The 22,173-nt window shown below is 50.5% G+C and overlaps 2 protein-coding genes across 2 annotated transcripts; one reads left to right on the forward strand and one right to left on the reverse strand.

Annotated features, from left to right (window-relative positions):
- Window positions 1-99: 99 nt before the first annotated feature.
- Mrto4 (MRT4 homolog, ribosome maturation factor) lies at window positions 100-6,883 on the forward strand. The gene is made up of 8 exons (XM_026400775.2): window positions 100-279; window positions 2,020-2,078; window positions 3,270-3,373; window positions 3,889-3,970; window positions 4,232-4,299; window positions 4,545-4,696; window positions 5,005-5,081; window positions 5,185-6,883. The coding sequence occupies exons 1-8, from the start codon at window positions 252-254 to the stop codon at window positions 5,332-5,334; spliced, it is 720 nt and encodes a 239-aa protein (XP_026256560.1). The 5' UTR covers window positions 100-251; the 3' UTR covers window positions 5,335-6,883.
- A 632-nt stretch (window positions 6,884-7,515) lies between these two features.
- Window positions 7,516-17,055, reverse strand: LOC113191171 (aldo-keto reductase family 7 member A3). The gene is made up of 7 exons (XM_026400836.2): window positions 16,842-17,055; window positions 13,202-13,389; window positions 12,938-13,042; window positions 12,254-12,350; window positions 11,918-12,017; window positions 8,921-9,050; window positions 7,516-7,810 (listed from the first exon to the last, which is right to left on the reverse strand). The coding sequence occupies exons 1-7, from the start codon at window positions 17,053-17,055 to the stop codon at window positions 7,649-7,651; spliced, it is 996 nt and encodes a 331-aa protein (XP_026256621.2). The 3' UTR covers window positions 7,516-7,648.
- Between the last annotated feature and the right edge of the window lie 5,118 nt (window positions 17,056-22,173).

The following is a 22,173-nucleotide window of genomic DNA, read 5'->3' on the forward strand; positions in this document are numbered from 1 at the left end:
GCACCGCGCCGCAGGCTCCGCCCCCGCGGACCATAGAGTTGGGGTAGCACGCGAAGCCCTGGAGTGTGCTCGCGACTAGGAGGCCTCCGGGACTTCCGGGAAGTCGCTCTGCAAGCTCCGGAGGAAGAGGCGAGTCGCAGAGCCGATTGGGTCAGGCACACGCGAGGGCAGCCCCCGAGGGCCGTCTCAGAGGCCCCCGCCCCGCGTCCTGTTGGCCCACATCCCCGAGTGCCGCACGTGGCTTCAGCGAGATGCCAAAATCCAAGCGTGACAAGAAAGGTGGGCGAAGGGGGCATCGGGATCTGGGGGTAGGCTCTGGAGGGCGGGGACACGAAAAGGGACGCTGGAGCATCCGCGGGTGGAGGATTGGGGCGGCGGAGTCACGGGAGGGAGCTGGAGCCTGGACGGGTCCAGGGATCGGAGACTTTGCATGGCCTCCAGTGCTCTCGCAGCTCTCGTGGGCGAAAAGGCAGATCCCAAACACCTGGGCTGTGCCGGAGGTCGATTTGGCCCACGTTTCCCCCCCTCAGCCCCTTCCCGTGTCCCTTCGTTCTCTAGGCCCCTGCCACCCCGGTTTCCTTTCCCTTTCAGCACAGGCTTTTTGCCACGTCTGGCGCTTTGCAGTCTCTTCTTGGTATACTTGTGCTTCTTTCTTCATGGGGCTGTCCCTTCTTGGTTGTCAGTTTACGGGCACCTTCTGAGAGCATTCCCGACCACCTTTACTATGCTGCCGTGCTCCTCGCCGCGGACCTCTGGCACGTTCCAACAAATGTATAGGGGCCTGGCACTGTAGGTGTGGGAAAATACAGCAGTTACAGGAAGGGCCTAGTCGGGAAATAAATATATCCCCCACCCCCCAATTGAGTGTTTGTCAGGTGGTGATGAGTAAGAGTAGGGTAAAGAGAAGGCAGAGATGACATTATTTTGTATAATGCCCTCAGGAAAGTGATGAGGTGACAAATGAGCAGAAGTCTGAGGAAAGGAAGCAAGCAACCAGTGGAGATATCTGGGAGAAGTGTATTCCAAGTGAAGGGAGCAGGAAGTGCAAAGGGCTTAAAGTGGGTGCATGGTTGACACGTTGTGGGACAATAGGCCAGTGTGGCTGGAGCAGAGTGGGCAAAACAGAGTTGGGGAAGGGCTTCATAGACCTTTGTAAGGAATTGGCTTTCACACACAGGTGAAATGGGTGGACATCCTGGAGCTTGAAGGGAGGAATAGCATGGTTTAACTTGGCTTTTAAAGGATCACTCTAGTTGCCTTGTTGAGAATAGCATTGGAAGATGGGGTCAGAGGGCAAGGATGAAAGCAGCAAGGCCGGCAGTAATGCTGCCTTGGACCAAAGTCGCAGCAGTGGAGGTGTTCCGACGTGGCCAGTTGTATTTCGTTTGCCCTCCTTTGCTGCACTTGCCAGTGACTGGTATTGAGTGCCTTTTACTCTGTGCGCCTTTTAAGGACTGGGCACACCAGGCAGGATGAATAGAGGGGACCAGGCCGCTTGTTAGGAGTACTCAAGGCTTTGCAAATGGTGCTTTTGGTGTTTGTGGAATAATTTGATTCTGTGGGGTGATCCCTGTTCAGATCTGGCCAAACCCAAATTCTCCTGGACAGGGAGCAAATTGAGCCCCAGTTATTTATACAGTGGAGGTACTTGTCCCTTCCTTAAAAGGCAGTGCTACATTCTAAGTGCATGTATGCAATAGGAGATATACAGTCCCCAGATTTAGCATTCTGAGGCCAACCATTGATGGTCTCTATGCACCATGGCCAAGAGCAGAAAGGAATCTACCTCAACCAGCAGGAGAGGAGGGGCACTCCAACAGCAAGAACAAGTCTGGGCCCCTACTGCTGTGGTTAGTTTGTATAACTTACAGGAGATGTGCCTAGGAATCACCAGGCCCAGGAACGCTAGAGAGTGGTCACTCCACAGAGCCTGGGAATGGCCTTGCATGCTAGAAAATAAGTCTCCAAGACATCCAGACTCATCTCTTACCATTCTTTTTTCTTCTTTGTATTTATTAGTTTCCTTAACCAAAACCACCAAGAAAGGGTTGGAACTGAAACAGAACTTGATAGAAGAGGTAAGAGGTCGTTCTTTTTTTTCTTTTAGTGCTTGTGTTTGGTTTATAAAGGTAGGGATAGGACTGTTTGCTAGGGGAGCTTACTGTAGGGAGGTGTTTTTTTGTTTTGTTTTGTTTTTTAAGGAAAATAAAACTGCTGATTGAGCCCTTTTTCCTTTAGCAGCAGCAATACCAATAAAAACTCCCATCATGGGGATCTCCAGCTTTGCTTGAGCCCCTCCTTTGTGCCTAGCACTGTGCTGTCTCAGCATAAATCTTTCCCTCCTAGCATTCTTGTAATACAGATACTAAATTATGTTATTGCTGTTTTGTTGTTGGGGTAACTGAAGCTTCGCCAGGTTTGTTTGCCTACCCAAAGTCAAAAGACTAGCTAGTTACCAGGTACAGATGACTACACCCACCTATCTGCACTACTTCTGACCTGCCAGTCCTGGGCTACAGTAGGTTGAGAGCACTCAGTCTCCTGCTAAACAGAGATTTCATTCCTTAAGAATGGAATTCTATGCCTGGCAAGGTGGCTCACATTTGTAATCCCAGCACCTTGGGAGACTGAAGTTTGAGGATCAGGAGTTCAAAGCCAGCCCCAGTAAAAAACCAAGGTGTTTTAAGCAACTCAGTGAGACTTTGTCTCTAAATAAAATACCCAATAGGACTGGGAATGTGACTCAGTGATCAAGTGCCCCTAGGTTCAATCCCTGGTACCAAAAGAAATGTGGAATACTTTGCTGGGCATGGTAGCACACAACCTGTAATCCCAGCAGCTTAGGAGGCTGAGGCAGGAGGATTGTGAGTTCAAAGCCAGCCTCAGCAATTTAGTGAGGCCCTAAGAAACTTAGCAAGACTCTATCTCAAAAACAAAATATAAAAAGGGCTGGAGATGTGGCTCAGTGGTTAGGAGTACCCCTGATTCAATCCTCAGTACCAAAGAGAGAGAGAGAATGAGAATGGAATTCCACCTCCTGATGGCTTTGGCTTGCATCATAGGTAGAGCAGTATAGATAAGCTGCCTCCCCGAAAGGTAACAAGGCTTAAATGAAATATAAAAAGGGGCTGGGGGTGTTGTTCAGTGGTTAAGCCCCCCAGGGTTCAATCCAAAAAAAAAGGCTAGAGCAGGTTCTCTCCCATCTGAGGCAACAGTTGCCCTACCCATGCTGCCCCTTGAACTCCAGAGCCTCATGAATTGTCCCACAGCTTCGGAAATGTGTGGACACATACAAGTACCTCTTCATTTTCTCTGTGGCCAACATGAGGAACAGCAAGCTGAAGGACATCAGGAATGCCTGGAAACACAGCCGGTGAGTGGGCAGAGGGAAGTGGACTCCTTGGAGTGGCAAAGGTGCCACACTGCTCAAGAACCAGCTATAAGGGGCTGGGGTGGTGGCTCAGTGGTAGAGCACCTGCCTAGTATGTATGATGCACTGGGTTAGATTCTCAGAACCACATAAAAATTTAAAAAAAGGTCCATCAACAATTTTTTTAAAAACTAGAAAAAAAAAGAAAACAGCTGTGGGGTTGGTCGTGCTGTACCAGCGCTGGTGGAGACTGCTAGATGTGCCTCTGCCCATATCCAGATGAGGAGGGATCGTTCCGTGGTGCTCAGGGTGGGCCTATGGAAGGATGTCGCCAGTGTTGGTTCCTGTGTAGGAAGACAATTAAGGAACCCTGGGCTGGCAGCAGCATGATGGGCCGTGTGGAGACCTAGGCGCCTCTAGCCATGCCTCCTGGCGTACTTGGGCCTGGGCTCCTGTGAATTAGAGAATTTAATGGAGAGGCAGGGCCTTCCTTCACAGCCCCCCCTTTTTCTTGGTAGGATGTTCTTTGGCAAAAACAAGGTGATGATGGTGGCCTTGGGCCGAAGCCCGTCTGATGAATACAAAGACAACCTGCACCAGGTAAATCACTGACCCTCACAGGGAGGCGCTGAGGCTAAGCTGCCTTCTCTCCAGCTGCTCCCACGTGCCACACCCACCTCCTCCAGCCACGTGGCCAGCCCATCGACACACCTGGCATGTCTTACAGCTTTGGGTTCTCCCTTCACCTTGAGACGTGAGGAGGGGTGTGGGTGTGTGTCTGTGTCTTCAAACATTATCAGGTGTCCCCTGGGGGACAAGACCACCCCCAGTAGAGAATCAGGGCTCACTTTTGGTTTGCAGGTCAGCAAGAAGTTGAGGGGTGAAGTTGGTCTTCTTTTTACCAACCGCACAAAGGAGGAGGTGAATGAGTAAGTGCTGGTGAGGAACAGAGGGAGGGAAGGTAGGAGGATCCCAAGGGCATCAAGTCGGAGCTGGCTTCTGGAAGCCTCTTACTGAGACCGGGGGCCTGTGACCAGAGGCATCTTTGTTCTCTCCAGCATGGTGACCAGCCTGGCTACAGGGCCCCAGCACCCTAGCTGGGAGGACCTGACCTCAGCTGGCTGGTGGCCCAGTCTGGAACCTCCCCCCACCTCTTACTTCTGTTTTCCCCAAGGTGGTTCACAAAATACACAGAAATGGACTTTGCCCGAGCTGGCAACAAAGCAACTTTCACTGTGAGCCTGGATCCAGGGCCCCTGGAGCAGTTCCCCCACTCCATGGAGCCACAGCTGAGGCAGCTGGGCCTGCCAACTGCCCTCAAGAGAGGTACGGACAGTCCCTAGAGCTGAGAGGCCACGGCCCAGAGCCCAGGAGCACGCACACACAGGCTCTCCCCTTGCTGGCCGGGCAAGCCTCTGTTTTCTCATGTGAAAATGGAGTCGAGTGCCCCTCTCCTAGTTGGAGTGGACAGTGAGTTAAAACCAGAGTACAGCACTTAAGGAACTTTGAGGAGGCAGCCACTGAGTATGAGCCATGGGGACAATGAGCTCTCACCACATGCTTAGCTCCTGCTGCAGTGGCAGAAAGTGTCATGCAGGCCTCTGTGCAGGAGTAACGTGGCCACCCTCCTGCAGGCGTGGTGACCCTGCTGTCTGACTACGAGGTGTGCAAGGAAGGTGATGTGCTGACCCCGGAGCAGGCCCGCGTCCTGGTGAGTCTGGGACACAAGGGCTCTGGTAGGAGGGATGCCATCTGTCACCCGCTGCAAGTGCCTGGGGTCATACTCTTCTCCTCACTCTTGCTTCCCTTTGCAGAAGCTTTTTGGGTATGAGATGGCTGAATTCAAGGTGACCGTCAAATACATGTGGGACGCACAGTCTGGAAGATTCCAGCAGATGGGAGATGACTTGCCAGAAAGCGCATCTGAATCCTCAGAGGAATCAGAGGAGGACGAAGATGACTGACTTGGGGACTCGGGACCGAAGACCTTCTAGCACGTTCTGAGTCTCCATCACACCACGCAGAATTGCTACTGCCCCTCTGGAGGAAGCAGTTATTTATTTTTGCTGTTGATGAAGCCAAGTGTGGGTGACGGGAACTGTTCCATAAAGAATAAAACTTGGTCTATGGGGTGCCACCCTGTAGATAGCAGGAGACTTTTCTTAGAAAAAAGGCCTTTGGGTATGTGCTCTGTTTGGGTCCAGTACCACCCAGTCTGGTGACCTAGATGGCCAGTACAGCTTTGGCTCCTGTGGGGCCACAGTGGCAGTGCAGCTTTGCAGTTCTGGGGACAGCCAAGAGCAGACCCTAGAACTAGGCTTTGTCCTCCTTTCCAGCCTTGATGCCCTTTGCTTGGAATAGACTTGAAGAAAACCAGGCCCAGGCCCCTGGTGGCCCTTTGCAGCCCTGCTTACGTGCTCCCTAAACCAGGGCCTGCTGGTGGCTGCCAAGAAGCCAGGGCTCTAGGATGAGAGTGAAGCCTCTGCTGGGGGCGAGAGCGAGCGTTCGGAGTCTTGCAGCACTCTGGAGGTTCTGCTCTGGGTGGCTACCGTGGTAGGTCTTTGTCCATATCGCTTCATATACAGGTATTCAGTGAAAGCATCAGAGGAGAGAGCTTCTGTTTCAGGCAACATCTATTCTTTGGTTTATGTCTACTCTTCATGGCGTCTAATTCCCTTTAATTTTCCTCTGCCTTTACCTGGCCATAAAGGTATTCTGTGGGGCCTGAGCGTGTGGGTCAGTGTTAAGTACTTGTCTAGCACAGCATGCTTGAGGTCTTAGAATCAGTTCCCAGCATCACCAAGAAATAAATTCTCTGACCTACCTGTTGGAATAGTAGGTCTTAAGACCCCCATTCCAGAGGGATCCTGCCCCATACCCTCAAGGGAGGAAAGCTGCACCAAGAAGCCAAGACAAAGCTGAACAGACAGCCGTGCTGGGATTCCCCACCCAGTCTGTTGGTAAGCATGCCTGTGCAAGGAAGCCTCCGCAGAAACACACAGGGGGCTTGATGTGGTACCCCATCGATTCCAGCTTCTCAGGAGTCTAAAGCAGGACAAGCAGATTTGAAACCATCCTGGGCACTTAGTGAGACCCTATTTGAAAAATCGTTAATAAAGGGCTGGGGATGTAGTTCAGTGTGGAGTGCTTGCATAGGGTCAGTACCACCAAAAACCCAGGTGCAGTGTCCACACACCTGTAATCCCAGCTCACAAAGGCTGAGGCAGAAGAATTGCAGGATTGAGGCCAGCCTGGCCTCAATTTAGCAAGACTCCATCTCAAGATATAAAACTAAAAAGAACTGAGGAGGTAACTTGGTGGAGTATCCCAGAGTTCACTCCCTAGTACTTAAGAAAAAGACTTACATTCAGAGAGCATCTGGGTATGTGGACCCGGCAGTTCCCCAGAGAGCAGAGGACAGCACACCCAGAGAGGGCTGGAAACTGCATCGCCGACCCCCACGTTCCTCACCCTACACATCTCTTTACCCGTTTCCTTTGTAATATCTTTTGTAATAAAACTGGAACCATAAGCAGTGAGTTCTGTGAGTTGCTTAAGCAGATTAACCTGAGGAACCCTGGTTGTAGCCAGTGGGTCAGAAGCACAGGTAAAGCAACGTGGAATTTGCAATGTCATCTGAAGCGTTGGGGGGCAGTCTTGGCGACTGCACCCCTAATCTATGGGACTGTGGGATCTGATACTGTTCCCAAGAAGGTAGTTTGGGGATCAGGTTGGATAGAGCACCCCACTGGTGTCCACTGCTGCTGAATGGTCTGTTCCTTTGCTGGGTGAAAACTTCTCTGTTGATAGGGTGCGAGGGGGAGGAAGGCCGCTGCTTTTCCTATCAGCATCATGCGAAGCCTTCTATCCATCAGGCACATAAGAGGCCACTCGCAGCCCCGCTGTTGAGAGGACAGGCTAGATTCAAGAGGTGGGGGCTGGGAGACCCTGCTGCTTGAAGACTTCAACTCATGCTCCGCCTCCCCCAGAACAGCAGAAAGCAGCCTTTGGCAGCAGAGGAAATATTCACCAGGTTCACCTCAGGCCTAGGCTTCAGCCAGGCCAAGTGCCAACTTTATTCAACAGGAGATGCTGGGGCCGAGCTCAGGTGGCCCCGCATTGTGAAGGCATCTGGGAGTATTGTAAGAAAACAGAAGAAAAATGATCTGCGAACTGTGGTGAGGAGGGAGAGAAGGGCCAAATCAACTAAAGGCTAAAACTGGCCAGGGTAGCAAAAAGAGGACAGGCAGTGCTCTGCATCTGAAGTCAGGTTCAGGCCTAGAGGAAGTATTTGGGACACTCGTGAGCAACCAGGTGCCAGGCTTGATCAAAGGCATCTACAACAGCTGGCTCCAGGGGCCCTTCTTCAGCTGCAGCCAAGTTCTGCTCCAGCTGCTCCAGGCTGGTCATGCCCAGGATGACCGCGTCCCCATGGGCGCCCTATAAGGGGAGAAGGCCAGACTTCAGCATGCTTCTCTGTCCAGTGGCTCCAATCATATGTCCCTCCCTGCCCTGCCCCTGCCAAGATTTGGGATCCGTTATTTAAGTCTTTTATTATTCTGGCAAGAATTTCTGTTGCCCCCAAATAGTCACAGCCATGTGGCTCATAGAGCCATCCCTCCACGTCTCATCAGTAGAGAGCCTCAGCAGCGGGGTAGGGCTGGTCACCTTCCATTTCCAACTGCCTTTACTTTGGAGGGTGGCTGTAACAATTACATATTTCACGAAGTACTTTGCTCCAGGTCTGGTTCTTTTTTTTTTTAATATTTATTTTTTAGTTTTAGGTGGACATAATATCTTTATTTTTATGTGGTGCTGAGAATAGAACCCAGTGCCTCAGGCATGATAGGTGAGCATGCTACCACTTGAGCCATATCCCCAGCCCCAGGTCTGGGGCTTAACAGAAGCTCGCTAAAGGCGAGCCATTTCCCTAGAATGCCCACCCTGGAGAAACCAGTCAGGAAGACTGGGGCAGCAGGGAGAGAGGGAGGTCCCCCAGCCACAGGTGTAGAGCTGGGGTCTATCCAGGATGGGCAGGCAGAGAGGCAATAATTGCTAATGGTTAAAATAATGGAACTGGGTATGGTAGCCTGTAATCCTACCACTGGGGAGGCCAAGTCAGGGAGAGCCCCAGCCTCAACAACTTAACAAGACCTGTCTCAAAAAGTTAAAAAAAGGGGGGGGGGCTCAGGATATAGCTCAGTAGTAGAGAACCCTGGGTTCAATCCCCAGGACCAAGAAAAAAAATCACAAAACTAAAAACATAAATGCAGACTTCAGAGTCAAATCCATACTTACTCCCTACCACATGAAGCTGTGGGAACTGAGGCAAATGAAATAGCATCTCTGAGCCAATATGGTAAGCTGGCACTTCAGTAACTGCTCTAGAACAACAGGACGGCCACCCAAAAGAACTGAGCCATTTCAGAGGAAGAAAAAGAGTAATCACAGAAATAGCCGAATAATTGTATAGGCCCCCTCCCTTCTTCCCTGTCTCACCCCCACCCCTAATATAAAAGAAGAAGCTGTGCCCCGGGGACAGCTGGTTACCTGCAGCTGCGAGTGGTGGTACATCCATCTCAGGGCGGCCGAGGTCATGCTGGGGGCACTGGTGCCATAGGTGGCCTGCAGGGCCTTCTCCATCAGGGCAATGGCCTTGAAGTGGTCCTCCTTCCAGAAGCTGAGCAGGTGGGGAGGTGACACAGGGGTCAGTACCTTGGGATCATTCCAGGGTGGCCCAGTCCTAGACACACTGAGACCAGCATCCTCAAGTAGAAGTGTTAAATTTTGAACCTCAGAATGCTTGCAGATTTCCAGGTGCCCTGTTTTGAGTCCGGGGATGCACTGGGCAAGAATCCTGGCATTTAACATGCCCAGCAGGCGGTAACAATACAGCTCCCAAAAGTGGGATGCTCAAGTACCTATAGCACCACACCTGTGTGCCCTGGGTCACAGGAAGGACCCATGACAAGTTCTGGGCCCAGGTCCAGCTTCTGTGGCCTTGACTAAGCCACCTCCCTTCCCGGCCCTCAATTATCTGCTCAGTGAAGGAAGGAAACACTCCCTGCCAGTCCCATATAGTGACTACAAGAGGTGACAAACTGATCATGCCTTGTGGACAGGAGAGGGTGCACCAGAGAAGACCATCAGGCCCTGATTCTCCACAGCTGAGGCCTGCTCCCTGGCACAAGCAAAAAGGAACTTGAGAAGCACAGACCAGGGCCATGGTTCCTAAACACAGCAGGAAGGACCTGAAACGGGGGTGGTGGGGTGGCGGTGTGCAGATAAGCCTTTAAATCAGCAAAGTACCCAAAGTGAGCACAAATATCAGATGCTCTGCCTCTTCGTCCTTGGCCATTTCACAAAACTAGCACTGGGGTCTCCTGCACACTTCTTGACTTGCTCTGCCTTCCCCTCCCTTGGGGGAAAAAGAAAAGCAAATATCTAGCATTAACTTTGTGATCTGAGGTATACACTTTGTTGCCGTTCTTTAATTCATTAAATTGACATGTCCCCTTGTACTGCTGGAGAACTATTTCTCAATTTGCAGAAGTCAAGCCTCCAAGGTTAGTTTTTTTTTTAAAGAGAGAGAGAGAGAGAGAGAGAATTTTTAATATTTATTTTTTAGTTCTTGGCGGACACACCATCTTTGTTGGTATGTGGTGCTGAGGATCGAACCCGGGCCGCACGCATGCCAGGCGAGCGCTACCGCTTGAGCCACATCCCCAGCCCCTCCAAGGTTAATTTCTGTGTACAGTATGATCTATTTGCAGGTGGTAAGGGAGATGAAGAAGGGCATAGGGGGCTGGGGGTGTGGCTCAGTGGTACAGCGCTGCCTAGCATGAGTGAGGTACTGGGTTTGATTCTCATAAATAAATAAAATAATAGATCCATTGACAACTAAAAAATTAAAAATAAAAAAAGAAGGGCACAGGAAGTCGGGGCAAGATGATAAGTGAGGAGGTTGCGGGCAGGACCAGAATAAAGGGGCAAGAAGAGGGTCTTCTGATAAGGTCAACTTCTTGCATGGACAGGGGGCACCGATCGATGACAGTGAGGAACATGTAGATGGGGAGGAGATAAGGAAAGGAGGAAATTCCAGAGACCATAAAAAGCACAGGTCAAAACTCCCCCACCAGACTCCCAGCTCTGGGCCCCTTCTCTCTGAAGAAGTCTATCTCTGTCACTTTTACAATAAACCTGTTTCAGGGCTGGGGTTGGGGCTTAGTGGTAGAGCGCTTGCCTAGAACACGAGAGGCACTGGGTTCAATCCCCGGCACCACATAAAAAATTAATAAATAAAATAAAGATTAAAACAAAAAAAATAAATAAACCTATTTCTTTGCTTCCTATCTGTGTGTCCTGTTCTTCAATTCTTTTCTGAATAGAGACAAAGAACCCAGAACCCCTAGATGGTACCAGTGGCACATGCCTATAATCTCAGTGAGTCAGAAGGATTGAGACCAGCCTTAGCAAGTTAAAGAGACTCTCAGCAGTCAGGCGTGGTGCACACCTGTAATCCCAGCAGTTCGGGAGGCTGAGACAGGAGAATCATGAGTTCAAAGTCAGCCTCAGCAATGGTGAGGCGCTAAGCAACTCTAAGACCCTATCTCAAAAATGAAAAAGGGCTGGGGATGTGGCTCAGTGGTCGAGTGCCCCTGGGTTCAATCCCTGGTACCAAAAATAAATAAATAAAGAGACTCTCAGCAACTTAATGAGACCCTGTCTCAAAAAGTAAGTGTGGGGAGCGGTGCCTAGTGTTGTGGCTCAGCGATAGATAAACACAACCTAGATAGGCACAACCTAGCACGAGTGAGGCCATGGATTCATCCTCAGCCCCACATAAAAAATAAATAAAGATATTGTGTCCAACTACAATTAAAAAAATTAATATTTTTTAAAAAAATAAAATGGGGACTGGGTATAGATATAGCTCAGTTGGTAGAGTCCTTGTCTCGCATGCACAAGGCCCTGGGTTCAATCCCCAGCACCACTATATATATAAAAGCCACATATATAAAAGAGGTTGGGGGCATAGCTCAATGGTTAAGTACTGTGGGTTCAATCTTTTGTGCAAATGAAGAAATGAATGAAATAAAATATTTTTTAAAAAGAAAAGGAAGGGAAAAAGTGGCTGGCCCCAACAGCTGTCCAACCAACTGACTTGAGGCACTGATGACAGTGTTACTGCCAAGAGTTTACAAGACTCAGCGTGCCCCAGGGGACAGGGCCAGCACCGAGTCCCAATTTCCCCCAAGTCCATCCACAGTTGTCCCCTCCTGTGGACCCTGGAGGAGCTCTTCCCAGGGAAGAGACAACAGTGCAGACTGGAAGAAAGCAGGGATGCACATCCCAGCCCCAGGTCCCTTCCTAGAGGCCATCAGGACTGCAAAGGGGGAGAAGGGGCTCTGTAAAGCCCCTGGGAACTCAGAGACCTAGTTCTGAGCAGCAGGGGAAGAGGCTGCCCCGGGAAAGCAGCCTCAGGGACCACTGTCTCAAACTAAGGGAACCCACCCACGTCCCATCCTGACCGTCCACCCAGCTCACCGATCCCTGTAGATCTCAGCCCAGGTGTGCCCGAAGAAGCGGCCCAGCGGCTGTTTCCCGTCCTTGTCCTCGTACTTGTACTTGCCGGTCAGCAGGCCCCCTGCGGAAGCATGCATCACACTCCAGCCCAGGCCGCTCCCAGGGCTGACACCCCTCACAGATCTGGACTGGGGAGCAGGAGGGACCCAGGAGGGATGAGGGGTGCAGCCCAGCATCTGTCAAAGCCCCCTCGACTTCCCAGGGCCAGGGCTGGGCATCTACCTGGGCAGGAATAGGCACAAACAGGGCAGGAATGCCCACTACCCCCCAGAGGGCCTGTCCCAGGGCAGCCCATACCAGCCAAAGGGTTGAAGGCATAGAATCTCAGTCCAAATTGCCTGAGGCAGGGGAAGAGCTCTGTTTCCACCTGCCGGGTGGTGGCGTTGTACATGCCCTGCAGGGAGAAGGGACAGTTGGAGAGTGTGGGTGTGTCAAGGGAAGGGACATCAGATGTAACCCACAAAACCCTCAGCTCAGACCTTAATGGTCCCAGGACCCTGCCAATCAGGACCTGTGCTGACAAACAGCAGTGGAGAGGACTTATTCCCGTGGGAAATTAACTCTGATGACGTCCTCTTACTACACGAGTAAGTTCCGTGACAAGCGCTGGGCACCAAGCAGTGCCCAAACACTTGCTGTCTGAGGGGGAGGAGGACGGAGCCTGAGATGTCAGCTCCTGGGACTATGAGGAGGTACTCCCAGAAGAAGAGCCACTTAACTGAGACTGAGCACCTCTCCCAGGGAGCGGGGCATGGAAGGAAGGGATCAAGGTGCGCACTGAAGCACGAAGCAAGCTCGTGCCCAGTGGCCAGGCTGGGGAGCTCGGCCTGAGGGCACCTGGGAGCCTCCCACTGGCTCTGAGCAGGGGTGTGGCTGATAGGTAGAGGGCACAGGGGCCAGTCAGAGGGGCAGGGAAACCTGGGAGCAGCAGAGCCCTGGAGCCCGAGGCCTCTGCAGCCCTGGCACACCAGGGAGCCTCACCTGGTACACGGTCGGCAGGATCCAGCCGTTGCTCTTGCACAGGGTACAGATCTCAGCCACCTCCCAGGCGGCATAGTTGGACAGGCCCAGCTCCAGGAACTTGCCCTGTGGGGGTGAGAACACAGTCAGAACCAGGAGACCAGGAAGGGGGCACTGGGGTGGCGGGTGTGTCCCCCACTCTGCTCTGGGTGCCCTATTTTTCTGGTAGTGCCAAGAAGAGGAGCAGAGCAGAGGTGACTGCCCAGAGTTTGGGGCCACCCTCACCTCCTGGTGCAGCTGGTGGCAGGCATGCAGCGTCTCCTCCACAGGGGTGCCGTGGTCTGGCATGTGCAGGTAGAAGAGGTCCACTCGGGGACACTGCAGCCGCTTCAATGATGTCTCCAGCTGAGTCCGTAGACTGTCAGGCTTTAGTGTCATTCCACCCAATGGAATGGCCTTAGTGGCAATTTTCACTATTTGAGGAGAGAAATGAAAGCTCAAGCCAGTTTACCAAACATCAGGATAACGATTAAGAGACAGATCTGGGTTCATATCCCAGCTCTGCCATTATCTTTGTGGCCTTGACTAAATTCCTTAATCTCTCTGAGTCTCAATCCTCTCAACTGTAAAATGGGAGTGAAAAAGATGTTTTGTTCTGCCCCCCACACCCCAAATGGAGGATTGATCTCAGGGGTACTTGGTCAGGGGCACTTGGTCCCTGAGCCACTTCCCCAGCCCTATTTTGTATTTTATTTAGAGACAGGGTCTCACTGCGTTGCTTAGCACCTCACTGTTGCTGAGGCTGGCTTTGAACTTGTGATCCTCCTGCCTCAGCCTCCCGAGCCTCTGGGATTACAGGCGTGTGCCGTGCACCAGCAAAAATGATATCTTGTAGGGAAATCCTGACGATTGATCAGACTTGGCTGAAAATCTGAGCTGCTGATGGCCTCACTATGTGATCATATATAAGGCACAGGGGTTGGCAAAGGAAGGGGCTCCCTGCCCTCAAGGACTGAGTCTAAGGGGCCACTCAGGAGAAAGGAAGACAGGAATATTCACAAGGTACTAGAGAAGCCTGGAGCAGAGGCGAGCGGCTACCTAGGCACTCAGGAAGGCTTTCCCCAGAACCACAATTTGAATCTCCAAGGGTAAGTCAGAGGCCACCAGTTGAGGAAAAGTGGGAGGCTCACTCCAGAGCATGGGGACACAGGCAAGAGCCCAGGGCAAGGACGTCCCGTGTGGGAGCCATGCTTACTAGTTACAGCTCAGGGCACCAGTCTCTGGTTGCATACATGGGGCAATAGAAGGGGCCACAGACCAGACACCAACCAGCCCTAACTGCATCCAGGGACTTTAGGGGACTGAACGCCTTTGAGTGAGGAACTCCATGGTCAAAGTCATAGTTTTGAAAGATGACCTGTATGCAATATGGATGAAACACAGGTGTGGGGACAGGGAGAAGAGTGGGAGGGCACAGCTGGAACTCGGGGCTCCCAGGAGAAAAAGGGCAAGTATCAGCTGGAGACTGCTCCCCAGAACACAGGCCAGCAAGGGGCCTCCAGGTGAGTTCACGCTTTTCTCCCTGCCCCTGTGAGAAGCCCAGTTAGTTGGACAGATGGGTGAGAGGAGAGTCCTCTTCTTGCTTTCCATGTTTGGAAAGTCACTTGGGCAGGTCAGAGGGCAGTCCCCAGTGCCCTTGAGACCCGGGAGAGAACAAGTTCAAAGAAGTATGCATTTTTTTTTAAATATTTTTTTTAGTTGTCAGTGGTCCTTTATTTTATTTATTTATATGTGGTGCTGAGAATCGAACCCAGTGCCTCACGCATGCTAGGCAAGCACTCTACCACTGAGCCACAACCCCAGCCCTGAAGAAGTATGCATTTGGAACTTTAGCATCCACCACATTTTCTGTCCTTCATGTCAACTTAACTTTAGATCTGAGATCTGGGACTTTGGCCCAGCAAACTCTGGGAAGTAGGTGTTGGGAAAGAAAAGGAAAAAAAAATCAGAAATCAAAGATCAGAGTTCTCACTGAGAGGCAGCCAGGGGTTCTAGAAAGAGGGCAGCATTGAAATACTCATATCTCCTTTTGTTCCAGATCTATCATACTGTGTGATAGACCCCAGCCTGATTTTCTCTTAAAATTGGAGCCATCTCACCACAAGGCCATGCAAAGCTAATTTCGGCTTTACTATAAATTCCTGCAAATTCTGAACAAGCTTGGAATGCCTGCCCGTGCCTTGAACTCACCCATGCCTGGCTCTCTGACCAGACAGCAGCTCTCTCTGAAACTTTAGTGACGCCTCACAAATCTTGGCCTTCCCTGGCCAGATAACAACCCTCTGAGGCTCTAATGACCTTCATAAATTCTGATGTCGGGGCCAGCAAAAATGTAAACCAGCCTTTGTGTTATGCTCGTCAGAGTTCTGTTATCTGTAACCCCCCTTTGTGTAACTGTCTGGGCTATTAAGCTGGGCTGCAGGAAAGCTGCGGCTGCTGTCTTGTTCCCGCGGTTTTGGGTGGGAGAGGAAGCCCGGCCAGTCGAAATAATAAGCTTGCTTTAATTTGATTTTAATTGCAGTCAGTGGTCTTTTCTTGCGTCCTGGTCTAACACTGTGAAGCAAAGAGCAAGGCTCCATTGGAGGGGGACAGAGGAAAAAGCCAGAGTGGAAGGAAGCTAAGGGCGATATTAGGAAGAAAGCAACCATGAAATTTCACATTGTGACATGGCGTGCATTATCAAATATGGAACAACAAATTCCATCATTAAGTACAGCGATAATGCACCAATGTAAAAAATGTGGAGGGGAAATAAAAGAAGAAAGCAAATCACCTGGTTGGGTGGCACACACTGATAGTCCCAGCACTTCAAAAACTAGAGGATCATTCCCATGATCCCAGGAGTTTGAGATCAGTTTTGGTGAAGTAGGAAGACCTCATCTCAAAACAAACACCAAGAAAAAGAAAGCAACAGCCAACTTGTCTAAGCCTCACTGTGCGCAAGCACTGGAAATGGCATGGGACCTGCCTCATACACACCTCTTCCCCTGACACTTCATAGATTCCTCCAGCCCCCTCAGCACCATTACCTCATTACCTTTGCATACCCATGCCCACTGCCTGGAAGCTCTTTCCCCTCTTACTCCCTCCCTGGCAAAACTCTTTCCTTTCTCTAAGGTCAACATTCCCCTGTGGGAGATTTCTTCCATGGCTCCTTCCTGGGAGGTGCCCCTTCAGGGTTGCCCAGCCACCTTTAAAACCTGAGCCTCCTAGAGTGAGCCAGTGTCGATTTCTCTCTTATTTTTCAAGAGATGAGTCCCTCTTAGGGACTCCCAGGGCTGCCACATGCTGAAGCAGGAGGCACTGGCAACCCAATAGCCATCTGCAGCCAGCTACTAGGAGCTACCTCTAGGGCCCAGAGAAAGGCTGACCTGAGCAAATAAGGAAGTCCTCTGCCAGGTTCAAAGTCAGATCTGGGCAGCATTCCAGAATGCCAGGGATAAGGACAGGTTTTTTCCTGGTACTAAGGATTGTACCCAGGGTTGATTACCACTGAGTTATAAGTCCTACTTAATTTCTGAGACAGGTTCTTGCTAAGTTGCTGAGGCTGGCCTTGAGAGGGACTAGATGGGTGGGGCTGCATAGTACCAGATTTCAATGTTCTCCGGCCCCCAAAAGAACTGGTCCAGTGGATCCAGGCTAGACCAAGGCTGGGGCAACGCTGTGGGAAGGGTCCTGGGCCACCTTCCCAGAAGGGAAAGAGGAAGAAAGGAGTAAGGGAAAAAGGACCTCCAGTTGTTAGAGGCTAGAAGTGCTTGAGGAGCTTGTTGTGGGACTGGCTCCGGAGGTCGGTGCCTAGAGGACGAAGCTAGCTGGGAAGGGAGAGCTCTGTGCAGTGCAGGGCGAGTTCAGGGGTGACTGTTACCTCTGCAGTCGCTGCCGCCCAGCCCGAGCCCCAAGCCGCCTAGGATGCTCTCGGACTGGCCGTCACCGTACACGAAGGCAGTGTCTATCTCCGTGTGCCCGCGCTCCAGGAAGACACGCACAGTCTCAGCGCTGGTGGGCACGTCCATGCGGCGCCCCATCTCCATGGCGCCTAGCACGGTGGCAGGCCGGGCTTGCGACAGCGGTCGGGACATGACTGCGGTAGCGGAGGGCAACTCAGACTGAAGGTCGTGGAGCCAGGGCTACACCAGCTTCCCGACGCACCCACACCTGCACGCTGCTTTAAGAAGCTAGCAGGGTCCCGCCCACTAGGGGCGGGGCCGGCGGGCGAGGGGCGGGCCGGCGGGCGAGGGGCGGGAGTGTGTGGCTGCCACTGGCACCACTGTTGTGGTGGGGCTGGGACCGTCTTCAATCCCGTTGCACAAACTGGGGCATGGCTGTGGCTGCCAGCGCGTGATCCAGTCTACCACTGAACCACATCCGCAGACCTTTTTTTTTTTTTTTTTTTGGATACAGGATCTCCCTAAATTACTCAGGTTGGCCTCAAACCTGAGATTCTCCTATATCAGCCTCCCAAGCCCCTGGGATTACAAGCACCGACCACCATGCACGGCAAGATTTTCTTGATTCTTTATATGACCATTTTTTTTTAATTGATACCTGGAAATTTGGGCTATTAAGAGCTTGGTGTGTGTGTGGGGGGCAGGTATTGGGGATTGAATCCAGGGTGCTCTACCACTGAGCAACATCCCCAGCCCTTTTTGTTTTATTCTGAGACAGGGTCTCACTAGTTGCAGAGGCCAGCCTCAAACTCAATCCTCCTTCCTTGGCCTCCTGAGTAGTTGGAAATATAGGCACGGGTCACTGTGCCCAGCTTGCTATGAGACTCTTGATTTTATTTAAGCCTTCTGTTTTAGTGCATTTCTTCTGGTACTTCTAAGGGCTTCCTTATTGCCAGGGGAGGGTAAAGATGCAGTCTCCCCACCAGGCCTCCAGTGATCACTCCTTGGCTAACAGGAGTGGCAGGTCTCCTTATTGCTCCCCCACGTGGCCTCTACTGACCCCACTGGGAGGTGAGGAGCCTCTTTAGCGTAGAAGTGAATGTCCTGACACTGCACTAGGCCTCCTCTGACACTGCTCTGGTTGGGGGTGGGAGGGGAATCTTCATTACTGCCAACTGGGGGTGGGGGATCCAGGCTCCTGGAGGGGTCTCCTAGGACACGACAGTGCTGGGTGGGGCTGGGAGGCCTGTGCTGTCTGGGAGGGAGGAAAGTGCAAGCTCCTGCCCAGCTTCTCTAACACCACCCTGAGAGGCCCTAGAGGCACCTCCTAGTAGCCTGGAAGGGTGGAGGTCTGGGCTCCCCATTCAACATTTGCAGACCTGGGTGGTGATAAGGCCCCAGTTTCTGTTCTCTGGTGTTTGACTGGAGTAAAGAAGTTATTTCCTCCAGCTTTTCCATCTTGCCGCCCTACCCCTTTTCTCTTGATTTGGTAAGAACGAGACTTTAATTGGGACTTTTCCTGTATTCACCTGTTGGCATTTCCAGGTTGCTGGCTTCTTCAGCTTTAAATCTGAGATCTCTGAGTGGCACAAAGAAAAACCCAAGAAATTCCCCTGTCATTCCTTAGATTCTGACGTTACCGGAAGCCAATGCAGGGAAACTGACTGGGTCCCAGCTGGCGGGATTTGGCTGTCCACCTGTGTAAGAAATAAGTAAAGGAAAGCTGGTGTGGTCATGCACACCTGGAATCCCAGAGGCTTGGGAGGCTGAGGCAGGAGGATCACAAGTTCAAAGCCAGCCTCAGCAACTCAGTGAGACCCTGTCTCTAAATAAAATACAAAAAAGGGCTGGGGAGGTGGCTCAGTGGTTAAGTGCCCCTGGGTTCCATCACCAGTACCAAAAATGAATAAAATTAAACAGCCAGCCTTGACGGCATGCACCTGTAATCCCAGCCATTGAGGAGGCGGGGGTGGCAGGATCTGGAACTAAGGAGTTAAAAGCCAGGCTGAGCAACGTGGTGAGAATTTGCATTAAAAAAAAAAGTTAAAAATATACTTTGAATGTGATAGCAGCCATACTCCTAGATATGTAGTAAAGAGCAATAAAAACATTCAAAAAAAGATTTATACACAAACTTTCATACCAGTTCATTCACAATGTTCCAACCCAAATCACCTTTCGAATGGATAAACTGTGGTCTAGTCTTACCATGGAATACGATAAAGTCAGCAATAAAATGGAGTGAGCCACTGATACACACATTGTCACTGATGAATCTCAGAAATATTTGCTACGAAAAACAGACACAAAAACCTATGTTACATGATTCCATTTTTTTGTGAAATTCTAGAAAAGTCACATTTATTAGCATGCAAAAGGCCCTGGGTTCAGCAGTGGTGGCCAAGAGTCAAATTTGGGGGAGATAACTGATGACAAAGAAGTATAAGGAGCAGGGTGTGGGGGTGCACACCTGAAATCCCAGCAGCTCCGGAGGCTGAGACAGGAGGATCCTGAGTTCAAAGCCAGCCTCAGCAACAGTGAGGTACTAAGCAACTCAGTGAGACTCTGTCTCTAAATACAATACAAAATGGGGCTGGGGATGTGGCTGAGTGCCCCTGAATTCGATCCCTGGTACAAAAAAAAAAAAAAGTATAAGGGACCAACATTTAAAACTGGTGATTTTTATTTTATGTAAGTTATATCTCAATAAACCTATTTTAGTCAGCTTTTTCATTGCTGCGTCTAAAGGACCCAACAGAGCAACTGTAAAGAAGGAAAGGTTTATTTGCGGGCTCACGGTTTCAGAGGTCTCGATCCATAGACAGCAGACCCCATTCCTTGGGCTGAAGGTGAGGCTGGACATCATGGCAGAGGGCGTGGCAGAGGGAAGCAGCTCACATCACGATCAGGAAGCAGGGGAAGATCCCACTCTCCAGATACAAATATATACACCAAAGCCACACCCTAATTCCCACCTCCCCCAGCCACACCCCACCACTTCAGTTACCACTAGTTAATCCCTCCCAGGGAATTAATTCACTGATTGGATTTAGACCTCCCCAAGCCAGTCATTTCTCCTCTGAACTGTCTTGCATTGTCTCACACAGGAGGTTTTGGGGGGACACCTCACATGCAAACCACAAAACTGGATTGCTAAAGATTCGAACTATCTCCAAATGCAAGTTAAAACCACAAGGAGGTGCAGTTACACCCCCATGAGAAGAGGTAAAATTAATACCAGCCAGTTGGCGGTGGCCGACGGCTGCGATGTTCTGACTGCTAACCTGGGCTTTCCTATCAGGGAGCAAATCTCAGAGACACGGCAAATCCAGTGATTTGCAGTGGTAGAGACAGTCTCTGTCCCTCAAGTGTGGGCAGCTACTTACATTGAACATGGCCTTGGAAGCCACATGCTTGGTCCTCGATGGTATCCTCTCCTGTCGGGTCCCATTTTTGGACACAACCCAGTTTATGTGGGTTTGATTGAAAAAATACCATTAATGAATGCTGAATCAGAGAGGAAGGACCTCCTCCTATATTACACAATTCCTCTCCTGGGATCTAGACATAAATGAGCTCAAGGAAAAGGCACCGTTAAGCTCCAGAAGGTTTAAGTTCAAAGCCCAGGAGAGAGCAAATGACCACAGTAATGAAACGCCAGTCTCTAGCTAGTTATGTGTTTATTACGAACACCTGTAAGTTTTTTTTTTAATCTTTATTTATTTTTATGTGGTGCTGAGGATCGAAGCCAGTACCTCACTCGTGCCAGGCAAGCGCTCTACCACTGAGCCACCACCCCAGTCCCCACCTGTAAGTTTTTGAAGATTCCAGTGAGACAGGACCTGAAGGCAGAGCTCGGTCACTGCTGTCTGCGCCTTTCAAAGACTCCTTTTACGTTCCAACGTGCGTCTGATAACTTGGTTCAGAACATGTGATAGAATTTCAAGGCATAGGATGGACTATCCTCAAGCTTCCTAATGTTGGGCTTTGTCCTTCATGGCTGGGGCAACAAGCCAACAGTTTGCTTTACAGGAGTCATAAATGTCTCTGGAAGCTGCCAAAGTAGCCCCACAGGAGATTACTTGAGGACCTGGGCATGATGATGGTACGCACCTGTGGTCCAGCTATTCAGAAGACTGCAGCAAGAGGATCTCTTGAGCCCGGGAGTTTGAGATTAGTTTATCCTGAACAACACAGCAAGACCCTGTGAAAGAAAGATAGAGAAAGAAAGGAAGGAAGGACGGATGGAAGGAAGGAATGGAGGGAGGAAGGATGGAAGGAAAGACAGAAAGAAATAAAAGAAAGATTGCTTGAGAAATATTGCTTGGATTTGGGGGAGTACTAGGGATTAAACCCAGGGGCATTTAACCACTGAGCCACATCCCCAGTCCTTTAGAGACAGGGTCTTGTTGAGTTGCTTAGGGTCTCGTTAAATTGTTGAGTCTGGCTTTGAATTTGTGAGCCTCCTGCCTCAGCCTCCCAAGCTGCTGGGATTACAGATGTGCACCTCCCTCGCATGACCCCCCATTTATGTTCCACGTAGTCTTGGATGGGTGAAGTGAGAACTTTTGTTCCAGGGGAGCCATTATCAGAATGTGTGCTACTCAGTTACTTTCTTTTTCATTTGGCAGGGATGGAGGGTCTTGCTGTTTCCCAGGCTGGTTTCAAAGTTGTGATCCCCCTGCCTCAGCTTCCTGATTTGCTGTTATTACAGGTGGACGCCATGGCACCCACCTTTAGTTCTATTTTTTTTTTTTTTGCATGCGAGGTAAGCACTCTACCCACTGAGCTATATCCCCAGCCCTAGTTCCATTTTGATAATAAAGTGTTTGGACATTTGTCGTGACAGATATTTTTGTACTAGTGTTTGTCTAACCTATTAGTAAAATAATCCAGAAGCATATTGAAAACTCTGTTAAAGGAAGATAATGTGTTTTGCATATCTCAACAGGTGAAAGCATTTGGAGGTTTTTTCCCTCACCTTTTGCCTGATTAAATATTGAAAAGCCCATTCATTAGCAAGTCCAAGTTCACATGCCAACTGCCAGTAACTGCAATAATTCTGTCATGAATGTTCAATGCTGATGGAGCAAAACTGGCCCCTTTGACTTAAGCTTCGGTAGTCCAGAGTGATTTGCCAACCGATTCCATCTTTTTTCATCTACAGAAAATACTATTAAAATGGAGAAATAGAATTGTGTTATTTCTTGAATGAAGAGAGCATTTTTTCCCCTCTGCTACCTGTGGTTCTATGGTAATTCCCTGACTTGCAGGCTTCGGGCATCGGCAGTTCCTCCTAAATGTGCTCTA

Source organism: Urocitellus parryii, chromosome 11 (assembly GCF_045843805.1).
Source record: "Urocitellus parryii isolate mUroPar1 chromosome 11, mUroPar1.hap1, whole genome shotgun sequence".
Classification (NCBI taxonomy): domain Eukaryota; kingdom Metazoa; phylum Chordata; class Mammalia; order Rodentia; family Sciuridae; genus Urocitellus; species Urocitellus parryii.